The 16,776-nt window shown below is 43.6% G+C and overlaps 1 protein-coding gene across 2 annotated transcripts in view; it reads right to left on the bottom strand.

The window, feature by feature from the left end:
• CIMAP3 (ciliary microtubule associated protein 3) overlaps nt 1-16,420 on the bottom strand; it is a 51,748-nt gene extending 35,328 nt beyond the window's left edge. Inside the window, exons 1-3 of one of the 2 annotated variants that reach the window (XM_088479639.1) lie at nt 16,358-16,420; nt 15,391-15,533; nt 5,059-5,157 (exon numbers count right to left, since the gene is read on the bottom strand). In XM_088479639.1, the coding sequence (XP_088335765.1) occupies nt 5,059-5,157; nt 15,391-15,533; nt 16,358-16,373 (258 nt within the window). In that variant the 5' untranslated portion in view covers nt 16,374-16,420. The remainder of the gene's footprint in view (nt 1-5,058; nt 5,158-15,390; nt 15,534-16,357) is intronic. The other variant, XM_088479640.1, reaches the window with a different exon arrangement.
• Between the last annotated feature and the right edge of the window lie 356 nt (nt 16,421-16,776).

Consider the following 16,776-nt stretch of genomic DNA (forward strand, 5'->3'; position numbering starts at 1 on the left):
ACGGAAATCATTCTACACTGTGCTTGAGTCAGGTGCATACCCCCTCCTTTGCCTATGTCATAGGTGGATGTATAGGCTTGAATGGCCTTTTGCTGCTCCTCCATCCTCTGAATCATATAGAGGGTTGAGTTCCACCGCGTCACAACCTCTTGCTTCAGGTGATGGCGGGGCAGGTTCAAGAGTGTTTGCTGGTGCTCCAGTCTTCGGCACGCAGTCGCTGAATGGCGAAAGTGGCCAGAAATTAACCAGGCCACCCAAAGCGTCTCCTGCACGCCCCTGACGCTTTTCAGAAAATTCTGCTCCACCCAATTTATTGTGTGAGCAAAACATAGGATGTGCTGGAATTTGCCCAGATGTAATGCCCGCACAATATTGGTGGCATTGTCAGATATCACAAATCCCCAGGAGAGTCTAACAGGGGTATTCAATATGGGTAACATTGTTTTTGCGTTAATATCGGAGGTATGACGTCATTATCGCAGGTTTTACTTTTACACCGTATTCAATTTCAAAGACTTATCGCAGTTTTGAAAAGTCTTTGATAAATAACGGGGATAACTTTTCACCATTGAATAGGTGTTGAAAAAAAGTGCAGAATTGGGGTTTAGGGGTGCAGGCTTAAAAAAAATAGCCTGCACCCCTGGGAATGATATTTAAAAAAGAACTGTGTCAAAAAAAGTAAAAAAAAAAAAATATGGACACCCCAAAAAATTTATTTAAAAATTGGGGTTGAAAAAAAAAAAATGGGAAAAAATTGTTTAACAATAGGGAAATAGGTTCAGGGCTATTCTGCAAGTATGCGGCAGATGTTTTCTAGAATAGAATTATAGCGGCAGGTGCACAAATGCAGAATTTTAAAAAAATACTTTAGGGACTTAAAAATATGCTAGTACCCATTTTCATGTACCCCAAATTTGATGGGACCACTAATAACCTAAGTGCTCTTCTGCATCACTTCTTCAATGTCGGGAAAAAAACACCTGCTGCGGCTATTTAAATCCCGACTTTCAATTAAAGGCTAAAATGGGGGTACCCATAGTGTTCCCCCATGTTTTTACAACTTTAGGGGGGTCTTACAATTATTTTAAGGAAAAATTTGTAACTTTACGCAAATCCAACTTCGGAGTTTCCTGTTTTCGTTAATTTTATATTGAATACGGGGATAAGCGGGAGCGCGCACCATACCTTAACGCAGAAAAAAACTCTGATGTGAAACGTTAACTTCGACGTTTCATATTGAATACCCCTGTAAGTGGGGTAAGCCACTGGGCGATGATTTCCCTCAGTTTCTCCAAGAGGTTGTCGGCGGTATGCCTCTTACTGAAACCGATGATGCACAACATAGCCTGCCTTGGAACGAGCTGGCGTTTCTGAGATGCTGCTACTGGTGATGCTGCTGTTGTTGCTGCGTAAGGTGATACATCTACCCAGTGGTCTGTCACAGTCATATAGACCTTAGCCTGCCCTGTTCCACTTTTCCGCTTGTCCACATGTCCGTGATTAAGTGGACATTGGGTACAACCGCATTTTTCAGGACACTGAGGATACTTTTTCTGACGTTTCTGTACAGTCTCGGTATCGCCTGCCTGGTGAAGTGGAATCTAGACGAGATTTGGAACTGGGGTCACTACATCTATCTACTGTCTAAATCCCACTGCACTAATGGCGGATACCGGATGCACGTCTAACACCAACATAGCAGTCAAGGCCTCAGTTATACATTTTGATTCAGGATGACTGCTGTCATACTTCATCCTCCTCGCTAAGGACTGTTGGAGGGTCAATTGTTTAGTAAAAGTAGTGGTGTTCCTACTTCCTCTCTGGGATGATGAACGACTCCCAGCAGCAACAGCAGCAGCGGAAGCAGTAGGCGTAGCAATGCAGGATCCTCCAGAGGAATCCCGGATAGGAGAGTCAGTCATGCCAGTGACATGGCCTGCAGGACTACTTCCAATCCTAAGGAGGAAATTGACGAGGAGGGAGTTGACGGTGTGGTTTGCAGGCACTTGGATACAACAGGACAAAGGGATTTAGGTGTCCCTGGACTGCTTATGGTCTTAGCCAAAGTTTCTGAACTTGACAGTAACTTTTTATGAACGCGCTGCAGGTGATGTATAAGGGAGGATGTTCCTAGGTGGTTAACGTCCCTACCCCTACTTATTTCACCTTTACATATGGTACATATGGCAAGACAGTTGTTGTCCGGATTTGGATAGAAATATTGCCAGACCAAAGAGGTGGAATGTTTGGTCTTCTTCCCAGGCATGACCGTGATGGACTTTTTCATCCCACGGACAACAACTGTCTCCCCCGGAGCCTGATTTAAACAAACCACATCACCATCAGAATCCTCCTCGCCAACTTTCTCCTCAGCGTCAGCTACACCAGTATCCTCATCCTGTTGTACTTCAACAGTGACATCTTCAATTTGCATATCAGCAAGTGTACTGTGGGTGCTCCTTTCAGCACTTGCAGAGGGCGTGCAAATGGTGGAAAGAGCCACCTCTTCCCGTCCAGTGCTGGGAAGGTCAGGCATCGCAACCGCCACCACACTTGGACTCTCCTTGGGGATTTGTGATATCTTCTTAGAATTAGAACGCACTGTTCTTTGCTGTGCTTTTGCCAGCTTAACTCGTTTGATTTTTGTAGCGGGAGGAGGGCTTCCATCATCATGTGAAGCTGAACCACTAGTCATGAACATAGGGAAAGACTTTAGCCGTTCCTTGCCACTCCATGTCGTAAATGGCATATTGGCAAGTTTACGTTTCTCCTCAGATGATTTAAATGTTTTTTTTAAGGTCATTTTCCTGAACTTTGTCATTTGGGATTGTATATGCCCTCTACTATGACATTGGGCATTGGCCTTGGCAGACGACGTTGATGGCATGTTATCGTCTATGTCATGACTAGTGGCAGCAGCTTCAGCGCTAGGAGGAAGTGGTTCTTGATCTTTCCCTATTTTATTTTTATTGGAGAAAGTTTGGTCCTCCATTTATGTTATATTGATATATACATGCGGCTAAGGCGCACACAAACACAGAAAATATTTTTTTATTTTTGTTGGTGAATTCCACACAGTCCATACGAACTTCCAATAAAAGATACAAATGTCCCATAAGTCAGTCCTGTAAATAATACTCTTTTGAATATGTGATTCACCTGACAAAAAAAAATTTGTATTTAAAAAGCAAAGTTTTTATTATAACAGTCCAAATAGAAATCCTTTAAAATGCCATAATGTAGCAAACATGAGAGCAAAAAGAGACCATAAATAACCAGAGAGCTCACCGGACCCACGGAGGCAAAAAACGCTGTGTAGATTTTTCTTAAGGTCTAATTTCTTCCCCACAGCAACCGTTCCTTGTTCTTGGGTTGCCGGCTATCCTGTACTCGGTTACCTCAGCTGACTTGCACGTTTTAAAGGGCGTCTCACCGATCCTATTATAGTGACATGTGTGAGCCCCGGCAAATCTTTTTCGCTTATAGCTTTCTCCTGCTCTCGAAAATATTACACTTATGCTCCAAAGAAAGGCACACACTCAGCTTTTCTTCTTAAGGAAAATTAAAAGTCTTTAAAACAAGTACCGGATCCTCCTGCAGCCAACGCGTTTCAATCCAATAATGGATCTTTGTCAAGGCTCAGGTGGATGCGGTTTGCTATGATGTTTTATAGCTCTCCTAAGATCCGGTATGCTCGTTCTGGGATCACATAAAAAACACATATGTCAGGGTTATCTTAAAGCAAAACCCTCTCCTCTATTCCCTAATACACTTAATGATACAAAGTTAAAATTAGCACTCTCAAAGATTCATACAATATTTTTTAAAACATCATACACTTAAACAGATATATTTATAGAATTAATCCATATAACACATTCTAAACATTCTAAGAACCCTCTAATATATCTAAGCTTTTACTATGGGACATATATCGAACCCATAGAGTACATTAAGTATCTACTAGGGGACATTATTTACATTTCTGTCATTTTGTGTATTATCTGTGATTTGAAGCTATACCATATATCAACAGCGCTTCATTATTGTACTTTTATTGTGTTTTTAATATCACACATAAATCTACAGTACTTGGCGCCCTGCGCCTGCATTGTCTTTTTAAAAATGGTGCCTCTACAAAAGGGGTTAATCCCTTCAGTGCCGCAGCGGCCATTTTACACATGTGTGGCTGGTCTCCGGCCACACAGACACCTACCAGGGACTTAGGGGCCTTTTTATGGATGGAGATAAAGTGGATGGAGATAAGTTCCTGTAATTTTTCAAACACAGCCTGTGACATGGCAGTTAGGAGCTGATTGGCTGGTACTTTAACTCCGTTCACTTTATCTCCATCCAAGGCTTAGTAAATAGACCCCTTTATTTTATACTATGTATAGATATTAAATTTATCAGTAAATATTAGTTGTGCATTAAACTTTGCAAAAAATATTTTACATTCAAGTCTGTACTGTGCAGAGGTTGTGTTAAAGAAGGCATAGAAGTTTCTCGGTATGTTTTGCTCATTCATAACAAATACACATGAATGTCCAGCACAGGACCAGGGTGAAAAGGTCGGGTCCAAGGAGCACCTGAGCATTCTATGGATGTTCCAGGCAGCAGGGAGCTCTCTATGCAGCAGGGAGCTGGTCCAGGCATCCTTTATGCCAAATACAGATGCCACAGGGTGGAGACAGTGGGGCCCCCTAGGTCCTGCACCCTGGGTGGTGCCACTGCTCGCCCACCCTGGTCTATCATGTCAGCTTTTATCTTACAAAAGATACATTTTGATATGTAAATACAACAACAGGCAAAGGAAATCATGAGGTTCCATGTTACAAGTGTGACAAATCTCTAATAAATGTAATAAGTTCCATAAAGCCTAGGTTTATGTGGATCCTCTGTGCAAACAAATCATTGAAGTTACCTTCTCTGGTTTATTGCTTGGCTCTAGTCTAATCTTCCGTGTGAGTCGTATAGATTCATCATTTACTTACTGCCACATACAGTTCAGAGTGGTGCTAGCTATATTGTGATTTTACACTACCCCAGAAATATTACCTTATTAACTGAGGGAAAGCGTGGTGCTGTCCTGGCTCCCACGCAGTACCCTTTCTTACTCAGAAGTTTCTTGTCTTGAAGATGTTTGAAGTTTGTAAACTGGTAACACATAACAAATTCATAGTTTAGTCATGGAAGAATTTTTTTTATACAGTACACAAGCAAATGCGGAACTCGAAGACCATGGTCAGGGCCGGATTAAGGCTTGTGGGGGCCCTGGGGCAATTAAGTTGTGGGGGCCCCCGCCAAGCCACACGGAGGCTACTCCCCCCACCCCACCAACCACATGGTGCCTACCCCCCAAATTGTGTGTTAAACACGCACACACACACATATAATATATACAGTATGTAGTAATATGTATATATATTATATATAACATACTAACACACACATATCCAGTATACACACACATAAATACATACAAACTTACTAACACATAAACATACAGTATACACACACTAACACATACACAGTATACACACACTAACTATATACAATAGCACATACACATATATACACATTAAAACAGTACTCAGACACACTTACAAATGTATGCAGCAGCGGCAGGCTGCTAATGTGGGTAGGCACCTGACATCATTAGGCCCTGCCCCCTCACATCATACTACCGCAACTCGCGGGTTATATGGGGGGAAGGACTTGCCATTGGCTCCACCCCCATTATGGCCAGTGAAGGGGGGGATTGGTCCATCAGTGGGAGTTTCTTGGTACACAGAAACGCCCCCTGTGTGCTCTAGTGTGGGGGCCCCTCTGTGTGTGGGGCTCCCAAGTCAACCGCCCCTGTCGCCCCCCCTTAGTCCAGCCATGACCACTGTAACTTTGCACATGTACGAAATGGCATGTTCTTTTGCACTACTTGATTCTTGTGATATTTCTCTGAGATTTTGCATATGACATATCACCATATGACTAGAAAATAGGGATGTGTGCTGACCCCCGTGTTTTGGTTTTGGATCTGTATCTCCTTTGTGAATTGCATCTGTATTTGGTTTTGGCAAAACTGCCCTTGCGTATTTTGGTTTTGGATCTGTATTTTTCCTAAAAAAATCATAAAAACAGCTAAAATCACATAATTTGGGCCTGTCTTTGTTCCTACAGTATTATTAACCTCAATCACATTAATTTACACTTGTTTCCAGTCAATATTGACCACCTCACAGCTCACAATATTGTTTTCATCCAGTTTATTTGCACCAAGCTAGCTGGCTGACTAAGTTAAGTGGCAGCAGTGAGCGGCACAAACACGTGACAGTTCAACTTCCAACAAGGGACATAAGGAAACATGTTTTCATTAATCAAGATGCCAGAGGGAGATGGAGTATGTATGCTGTTGAAGGCAGGGAAAGGAAGGGTTAATTCATAGTAAATTTAATTTAATTTTTGGATTCCAAAGCAAATTAATGAGGGAGGGAGGTGTGGAGTCATTTTCAAAGAATATTTGACTCATTCACATCAGTTCTTGCCCCAGTTTAGCTCTTGTGGTAGTCCAGCATTTGTTTAAAAAAAAAAATGAAAGGGGCATGCAGGTGATGCTGTCTGTGGCAGCACACAAAACAGAAGCTCTGAACAGAAAGAAGGAAGAAGGATTTTTAAAGACTGGTACTAAACATCTCTTTTCATTGTGCTTCTGGGATTATGGATAGGAAGGCTGGGAGGGGAGGAGAGAGAACATCTCCAGATACCTTCACAAAATAGCCTTTCCATGTGGTGTTTGAGTTTCATTTGACCAAACATGGCTGTTATGATCAAGGAGAACAAGCCCACCAGGTTGGTATCTACAAATCAAGGTTGAAAAATGGTATTAGAGTATTTTGCAAGTATACCTATTTGTGATTTTAGTTGAAATAAATACGGTATGAAACTATAAAAAAAAAAATAAGCATCAGAGCAGCGACACAAAAGCACGGCTGTTTAAAAAAATATAGGTCATCTATTAAACTTTTGCAACACAGCAGTGGCAGACAGGATGGCAGTTTAATAAACTATAAAATTATAAATGTCAGGCAGCAATTCCCCAAACAGCACATAATGCAAAGAAAAGAGGTGTAAGATGTAATTGTCCTTGGGCCCTTCCACCCACCCTTATGTTGTATACAAGACATGCATAGTTTAACAAACCAATCACTCCAGCGACAGGGACTGCCAAATGTGGGTGAAGCGATTTGTTTGTTTGGGCCCCCACAAAACAAACTACCAACGGGCAGCTGACATTGCTGGCAATGATCTCTCTGTGTACAAACTGGCTTTACAGAGGCAAGATGTTGTCGGCATCATCATCCGATTCCTCACCCTCATCAGTGTGTACATCATCTTCACTCAATTTTAATTTGTACCCACTGGAATCACAGCCTCAGGTGCCTCTGTAAGTTTTGGATGTGATTGGCAGTAAAGGTCTCCCTCAAGTAATTTGTAGTTCATTTTGATGAACATCATCTTTTCCACATTTTGAGGAAGTAGCCTCCAACGCCGATCGCTGACTAGGTTCCCTGCTGTGCTGAAAACTCTTTCGGAGTACACACTGGAGGGTGGGCAACTCAAGTAAAACAAAGCCAGTTTGTGCAAGGGCCTCCAAATTGCCTTTTTTTACTGCCAGTATTGAAACGGACTGTCTGACATGCCTATTTGGATGCTATCATTAAAATAGTCCTCAACCATTTGAATGGTGACCATATTAGATGGAGTCATGGTAGAGGTCTCATTAATTGTAGGCAATTCTTTTAGACCCAACCAAATGTCAAAACGTGGTTGTTTTGACTCATCTGCATCATCAGTGGGTCTTTTTTTGGGAAAGTTTAGTCTTCTCCTGGCAGCAGCACTTGCTGGTGAAACTGAAGGAGCCATGGCTGCATCACGTGCTGCTTGAGCTGACAAATTGCTTACCAACAGCTCTTTGCACCTCTTCAGATCTGTGTCCTTTGGGAAGAAAGGCACAACGTATGACAAACCTAGGATCCAGCACAGTTGCCAAAATGTATTGCTCCGATTGGAAGATCCTGACAACCCTTGGATCATGGTGAAGCGAATAAAGGACTTGATCTACAAGACCGACATACTTAGCGGAATCACTTCATTTCAGCTCCTCCTTCAGTTTCTCAAATTGCTTTTCCTACTATCTAATAAGGGGAATTACCTGACTCAAGCTGGCAGTATCTGAACTCAGGGCCTGATTCATACCCGCATAGCGCTCGCGAGAGGGTCGATGTTTGGCCACTGCACATGCGCACGCCGGAGCCGGCTCCGACGTGCACATGCGCGAGATCCGGCTAGAGACAGGTGCTCTGTGCTGAGTGATGTCAGTGGTGAGCTTCCGGCTCTATTAAGAGCCAGAAGCTCACTGGAGCTTGCGGGAATGAGACCCTACCACAAGGGTCTCGTCGCAAGCCCCAATGGTCACGATGGTCGAGGCCATCGCAACCATCTCCTGGCCGCACGCAATAGCTGTGGGTGGTCACCCATAGCTATGCGAGCGGCCAGGAGGCCGCACCAAAAAAAACAAACGCCCTGATTCAGAGCGAGCGCTCTTTCAGAGCATCCGGCTCTGAATCAGGCCCTCACTTCACAGGTGACTACGCACTCTGCACAACACGGAAAGTATTTTCCACTAAGCTTGAGTAATGTACAGTCCCTCTCCTCTTCCTATGTCATACTTCATTGTGTAGCTTTGGATGGCTTTTTGCTGTTCCTCCATCCGCTCAAGCAAATAAAGGATGGAGTTCCACCTCGTATTTACCTCTTGCTTCAGCTGGTGACAGGGCAAATTCAAAATTTCTTGTAGGTGCTGCAATCTTCTACATGCACCTGCTGAATGGCGAAAATGCCCAGAAATTTTGCAGGCCACGTAGAGCATCTCGTGCACAACCCTGTTATTTTTAAAAAAAATTTGCACCACCAAGTTAATAGTGTTAGCAAAACATGGGACATTTTGCAATTCACCCAGCTGAAATGCTCTCACAATATTGGTGGCGTTGGCAGAAATTACAAATCCTGAGGAGGGTCCAAGCGGGGTAAGCCCTTTTACAATGACTTCCCTGAGTTTTTCGAAGAGGTTGTCAGCAGTATGCCTCTTAGTGAAACCGGTTATACACAGAGTAGCTTGCCTCTAAATAAGCTGCTTTTTTGTAGATCCTGCTGCTGCTGTTGGTGCCGCTGAATGCAATACACCCACACAGTGCACTGTTACAGTCATGTAATCTTGCGTTTGCCCTGTTCCACTTGCCCACATATATGTGGTTAAGTGGACAGTGGGTTCAACTGCATTTTTGTGGACACTGCTTTTCTAGTGAAGTGGAACCTAGATGGGATTTGGTAGCAGGGAAACAGGACCTCAATTAACTGTCAAAAACCCACTGCGCTAATGGTGGATGCCACGGAGAGCGGCGCCAGGATGGAGGTGAGTATGGGATCTTTTTTCCAGGTAGATCTGTGGAAACTACATAGAGAAGAGGACCGATCTGCTGGTACAGGTAAGTATGTGTGAGTGGGTTAGGTGTATGCATTAAAGTTTTACTAGATATGGTATGTGTGTACTGTGGTTTTTTAACTATTTATTTTACAATGGGGGTACGGGTGCTGGCCGCCTGCTGGCACTTGTAGTTCCACAAGTGCCAAAGGGCAGGCATGCTGGCACCTGTAGTTCCACTGTAAAATACAATAGTTTTCTACTATTTAACACTTTATTACCCCTGTACCCACCGCTCCAGGGGTGCGGGGAAGAGCCCTGGTCTTCAGACCAAGCCTTGGGTTTTGGGAGAGGGGTGACCCATTTTTTTGGGGGTCCCCACCTCCTCTGAGATCCCTGGCTTGGCCTGACCGGCTTGGGGTGAGAAAGCTTTGGCCATGGAGACCCGGTAATAGGGTCTCCTGGCTGTGGCATTACACCCCGGTCAGTTTGGGTCTGGTCCTGGTTTTAAATATAGTGGGACCGCTACGCAATATTTTTCCCCCTATATTTAAAACCAGCACTGGCCCTGCAGCCAGGTGCTTGTTCCTAAATTATGGTGGAACTCTACTCGTTTTATTCCTTGTAATTTTTGGAACCAGGACTGACTGACCAATCCGGGGCTGGTTATGGCTTTTGGGGGGAGCCTATGTCCATTTAAAATAAATAAATAAATAAACCCTTCTTTTACAGGTATAACACAAGCAGCCTTCACATATCTCACTGGTATGTGCAGGCAGCTAGCTCGGGAGAGTTTTTCAGAGAGAACACACTGCAATCTCAGATGAGTAATCTCATCTAAACTTGCTACTAGCGGGAGAAATCTCGATGTGCTTCACCATTGGAAAACTCACTTTCAGCTAAACTCACTTCTTGGTAAATTTGCAAGATGAAAAACGGGAAATTCACCCGAGATTCACCGAGGCAAATCGAGATTAAAAAAAAAAAACTCAAACTCAAATCTTAGTAAATTTACCCCTTAGAGTCTCCTCAGGGATTTGTGACATTTCTTGTGTCTTAACAATTTCATTTTTTTTGAAAAGTCTACAGGGAGTAGGGCTTACATCATCATAAGAGGCAAAACCACCAGTCATAAATGAAGGCCAAGACCTTAGCCTTTCCTTGCCACTTTGTGTGGTGAAAGGCATATTGTCAATTTTATGTCTTTCTGCAGCTAACTTTCCCTTTGATGCTTTTTTCTTTACCACTGTAAAAGATTGGTTCTTTGATTTTAGATGCCCTGACTTAACCACTTGCCTGGCATGGTCGTATCAGATACGACCATACCAGACTGGGTTTTCCCTGACATGGTCGTATCTGGTACGACCAGTCAGAAATGCCCACTAGACGGCTGCGGGAAACTAATTCTTCCCGCAGCCGCCTATGTCAGAGGGACCTGTTGGTCCCTCTACACCAGCAGCTCCCCCTTCTGTATGTCCCGATCACTGCTGGCTACAGTTATCAGGCACCCGGCGGCTGCAGAGAATAGCAGCCACCGGGGAAGTCAGCGCTGCCCCGTCTCCCCCTGTGTATTCGCCGGCTGCCAATGAGAGCAGCAGCCGCTGGGAAGCCAGCATCGTTCCCCCCTTTATGTTTATACCCTGGCAGCTCCAGAGATTCGAACCACCGGGGAAGCAAGTCCTTTCCCTACATTTACCCGGCAGCTGCAGGGAGCAGCAGCTGCCGGAGAAGATAGCGCCACCTCTCTCCCTGTTTATACCCCGGTGGCTCCAGAATGCTGAGCCACTGGGGAATCCAGCCTGCTGTCCCCCTGCATGTACCCGGCGGCAGCATGGAGGAGCAGCAGCCGCCGGTGAAGGTAGCGCCGCCCCCATAGTGCTCAGCCGCCGGAGAAGCCAGCCTGCCATCCCCCTGCATATACCCGGTGGCTGCATGGAGGAGCAGCAGCCGCCGGTGAAGGTAGCGCACCACACCCCCCCCTCCCAAGCCAGCGCTGGTTTCTCCATTCATACACTGTACCATCAAGCATGCTTCATTCAGCAGGGGGGACTGATCATCAGTCTCCCCTGACAACAAAGTGATGGCCATCGATAGGTGAAACCATCGATGGTTCATAATAATTGTTTCACTCCATTGATGGTTAACCATCGATGGTTAACCCACCGATGGCCATCCAAATTCAGAATCTCTGCTGCTCTCTGCATGTGGCTGCAGGGAAGGGGGGAGTGAGGGAAGGGGGGGGTGGATGTATATGGTTCCAGGGAATTAGGGAGTGGGTGTCATGTATGTAGGTGTTAAGGAGGGATAAAATCTGGAGGGGAGGGGGGCTTAAAATAATAATTAAAAAACATTACACTACTGATTGGGGGTGGGAAGTAATTTTATTATGGTGGTCTAGGAACGCGAGGGAGGTACGAGACACCCCCTAGGCATATATTTTTATTTTATAAAATATTTAAAATCATTTTTAAAAATACTTTTTAAACTATATTAAATGAAAAAAAAACCCGACAATTTCTGACCGGTTTTGCCAGTAAAAAATCATCAGTTAAGTGGTTAAGCCCTGTATGCCCTTGGGCATCGGCTTTAGTAGATGATTTAGACTAACTAGCAGGGCCGGCCCTAGCCCAATTTTTTGGGTAAACGGATATTTTTATTGGTGCCCCAGGGGTACTGTTACGCCCAAAAAAGATAAGGCAGAGTGGTCTCGTGGGAAAAACCGTACACATACCTAAAGCATGTTCACATATGTATATGCAACTACATATCTACACAAATGTATAATTACTCTATGTCTAATATATATATATATATATATACATGTACATGTGTATATAAAAAATAAAAATCATCATGTGCCCTTTACTCAACTTTATTTTATTTGTTATAAGCCAAAATTGATACACACATGCAAACACGTATAAATATATTTTCTCTAAAACCCAAAACAGAGAGAAGGGGGCCAGGGAAGAAAGAACAAGATAACAGGAGGAGAAAGATAGAATGGGGTGTGGTAAGAGAGACAGCAAGAACATGGAGGTGGAAGAGAGAGATCAAGAGTACAGAGGGTGAGGAAAGAGGCAGAGAGATAGAATGGGGGTGGAGTAACAGAGAATACGGGGTGGGTGGTGTAAGAAAGAGAGAGAGATATCAATGAGCTATAAAGCATTTAAAATACAGTGCATCCAGAAAGTATTCACAGCGCTTCACTTTTTCCACATTTTGTTATGTTACAGCCTTATTCCAAAATGGAATAAATTAATTTTTGTCCTCAAAATTCTACACACAATACCCCATAAAAAGTTTTTTGAGATTTTTGCAAGTTTAATTAAAAAAACAACTAAGAAATCACATGTACATAAGTATTCACAGCCTTTGCCATGAAGCTCAAAATTGAGCTCAGGTGCATACTGTTTCCACTGATCATCCTTGAGATGTTCCTACAGCTTAATTGGAGTCCACCTGTGGTAAATTCAGTTGATTGGACATGATTTTGAAAGACAAACACCTTTCTATATAAGGTCCCACACTTGACAGTGCATGTCAGAGCACAAACCAAGCATGAAGTCCAAGGAATTGCTGCAGACCTCCGAGACAGGATTGTCTCGAGGCACAAATCTGGGGAAGGGTACAGAAAAATATCTGCTGCTTTGAAGGTCACAATGAGCACACTGGCCTCCATCATCCGTAAATGGAAGAAGTTCAGAACCACCAGGACACTTGCTAGAGTTGGCCAGCCATCTAAACTGTGCGATCAGGGGAGAAGGGCCCTAGTCAGGGAGGTGACTAAGAGCCCGATGGTCACTCTGTCAGAGCTACAGCATTCCTCTGTGGAGAGAGGAGAACCTTCCAGAAGGACAAACATCTCTGTAGCAATCCACCAATCAGGCCTGTATGGTAGAGTGGCCAGACGGAAGCCACTCCTTACTAAATAGCACATGGCAGCCCGTCTGGAGTTTGCCAAAATGCACCTGAAGGACTCTCAGACCATGAGAAACAAAATTTTCTGGTCTGGTGAGACAAAGATTGAATTCTCTGGCGTGAATGCCAGGCGTTATCTTTCGAGGAAACCAGGCACTGCTCATCACCAGGCCAATACCATCCCTACAGTGAAGCATGCTGGTGGCACCATCATGCTGTGTGGATGTTTTTCAGTGTCAGGAACTGGGAGACTAGTCACGATAGAGATAAAGATAAATGCAGCAATGAGACATCCTGGATGAAAACCTGCTCCAGAGTGCTCCTGACCTCAGACTGGATTGATGGTTAATCTTTCAGCAGGACAACGACCCTAAGCACACAGCCAAGATATAAAAGGAGTGGCTTTAGGACAACTCTGTGAATGTCCTTGAGTGGCCCAGCCAGAGCCCAGACTTGAATCCGATTTAACATCTCTGGAGAGATCTGAAAATGGCTGCATACAGGCTTTTTTTTTTCATGAGTAAGAATAGAATAACATACTGTGCTGCAACTGACAGTGTCACAATATTTTTTAAGAATAAGAAAAGAATAACACACTGCGCTACCACTTACAATGTCACAAGATTTTGTTATGAGTAAAACACTGCACTATGACTTATAGTGTCACAATACGTGGATGATAAACTGTGGTCTGGCCGGCAGTGTCACCGAACAATAACATCGTAGCTAGCACACCCACAAAAAAACTTAATTTTTTTGTAACTTTTTGATAATTTTATTTAACTTTTTTTTTTTTAAACTGGGGAAGAGTACCCCTGGATGACATAGCACCCTTTTTGTATTGCAGCCCTAGCCCCTTGATGGACAGGACAACACTGCAGCAACCCTTTATGTACTGCAGCCCCTGCCCCTTTATGGACAACATAGCAGCCCCCCTTTATGTACTGCAGCCCCAGACCCTTTATGGACAACACAGCAGCCCCCCTTTATGTACTGCAGCCCCAGACCCTTTATGGACAACACAGCAGCACCCCTTTAGGTACTGCAGCCCCAGCCCCTTGATCGTACTGCAGCCCCAGTTCCTTGATGGACAGGACAATACAGCAGCACCCCTTTATGTACTGTGGAAGAACACCACTGTATTGACAGAGAACCCCTGGATGACACAGCACCCCTTTATATACTGCAGCCCCAGCGCCTTTATGGACAACACAGCAGCAGCCATTTATGTATTGCAGCTCCAGCCCCTTGATGATACTGCAGCCCCAGCCCCTTGATTGACAGGACAACAATGACAGCAGCCCCAGCCCGACAACACTGCACCCTTGAGAAGTTGAGAACATGTGCACAGGCAGAGCAGCACAGAGCACGTCTGTTCTGTACTCTCTCCGCAGCCGAAGTGAAAATGGCACCGATCACCGGGACCTTTATAGAATCAAAAACCCGCAAGAATCTGACAGCGGGATGATGGCGTTTTGCCTCGTTTTGGATTCCAAGTTAGGGGGGAAAACCTGAGCCGAACTCGGATCCTATTCGGATCCCCTTTGCTCGGGTGGATCCGGTTCTCAGGTTCTCGGAGAACCTCACCCGTTCATCTCTAGTATAGACTATGCCGGGTCACCTCACTCTGCTGACTGTCTGGTGCCCCCATGGCAGGCTCACTCTGCCCCCTGCCCCCACCACAGTTCAACCAGATCATTGTCCCATGGTTCCCCTAGCAGACACCCTTGTCACTTTGTCAACTGGTGCATGTGCCCTTCTGCCCCCTCTAGCTGCACCCCTACAGAGGTGCCACCTTTGGAGCTAGTCCACTATAGGCAAGTGCCTAGGTCACCTAAGCCCAGGGCCAGTCCTGCATGAACCTGCTATCGATCTGCGGCACATCCCAATGGAAAAACCAATGCTTACTAAATTTATCCCCAAAGTTTTGGTTCCTTAAGAAGTTTATGCCTCTGCCCATTTTCCCTTTTCTATTGTCCTATATCACCCACCTCTTCATTATTGTAGCATCCAGGTCCAAGGTGTTGAGTTCCTGTAACAGGAGATAAGCTATGACCCATGCGGTCTGGGGCACAGTAAAATGGGTAACACTGCCTTTCCTGTGTACTGCCAAAGCAGACTCTCTTCAAAGGTCCTTAAGATTTAAAGAAAAATATATATATGAAATCTAAACATAATATTCTATAGTTACACACAAAACTACTGTATAGTTATACATACAGAATACACTACAAAATTACAGGAAAAATGGCTTGGATGTACCACTGCAAGCTCTGCTCAGTTTGCCAAATCATTTAGTTCAGTTCAATTATTTTTTTAGCAACAAATAATAATAATAATCATAATAATAATAATAATAATAATAACATAAAATATGCTTCTAAAACTGATACAAGGTTAAAAGAGAATTGTAATTTGTCAGTTTCTAGTAGTACTGTATTTTCATTTCTGTTATGCTTGTTATGATTAAATACAGGTTGAGTCTCCCATATCCAAAATGCTTGGGACCAGGGGTATTTTGGATATCGGAATACTCCGTATTTTGAAATATATGCATATCATAATGATATCTTAGGAATGGGACCCAAATCTAAACACAGAATGCATTTATGTTTTATATACACCTTATATACACAGGTGTGGCTCAAACAAAGTTAGTGTAAATACATGAAATTAATTTGTGTTTCAGATATACCTTATACACAAAGCCTAAAGGTAATTTATACTATATTTGTAATAATTTTGTGCCTTAAACAAAGTTTTTGTACATTGAACCATCAAAAAACAATGGTTTCACTATGGTAGTCATGCTAAAAAAATTCCGTATTTCGAAATATTTGGATATGGGAGACTCAACCTGTATTGCTCAAGTTTTGAATAAGTAAACTATATTTAATTATAAGATGGATGCCAGATATACCTTTTTCTTGGTCATTACATACCACAATCCTGTATTACCTTGTTTATGCTCCATGCTCTCTGCAGGTTTGTGTACTTGTTGTTGCTATGCAGGGAGCTCAGTTGTTAAGTTACAATATTATCTTGTTTCTTTTCAAAGCTCCTTGTTAATTTACCACTGGCTCCCTCAGGTGGTTACATATATATTGCATGCTGCAGCAAACATCAATTCTTTTCTCTAAAGAAGGGTTTTAGTAAGTACAGACTGTAGTTTCTTAGAAATTAATACCACTAAGGTAGATATGCTACATAGGGGCCTATTCATCATTGATAAATGGCCCAGTAACCATGCGGAAACACTTGTTTTAGTTACCGGGCCATTCATCATCAATGGTCCGATAGGACCCCCTGATATTCAGCAAACTCCGAAAACTGAAAGTCTTTGGAGTTTGATCATGAGAACAAGTGCCTTCTTCAGA

Source organism: Taudactylus pleione, unplaced genomic scaffold (assembly GCF_031769625.1).
Source record: "Taudactylus pleione unplaced genomic scaffold, aTauple2 ptg000242l, whole genome shotgun sequence".
Taxonomy (NCBI): domain Eukaryota; kingdom Metazoa; phylum Chordata; class Amphibia; order Anura; family Myobatrachidae; genus Taudactylus; species Taudactylus pleione.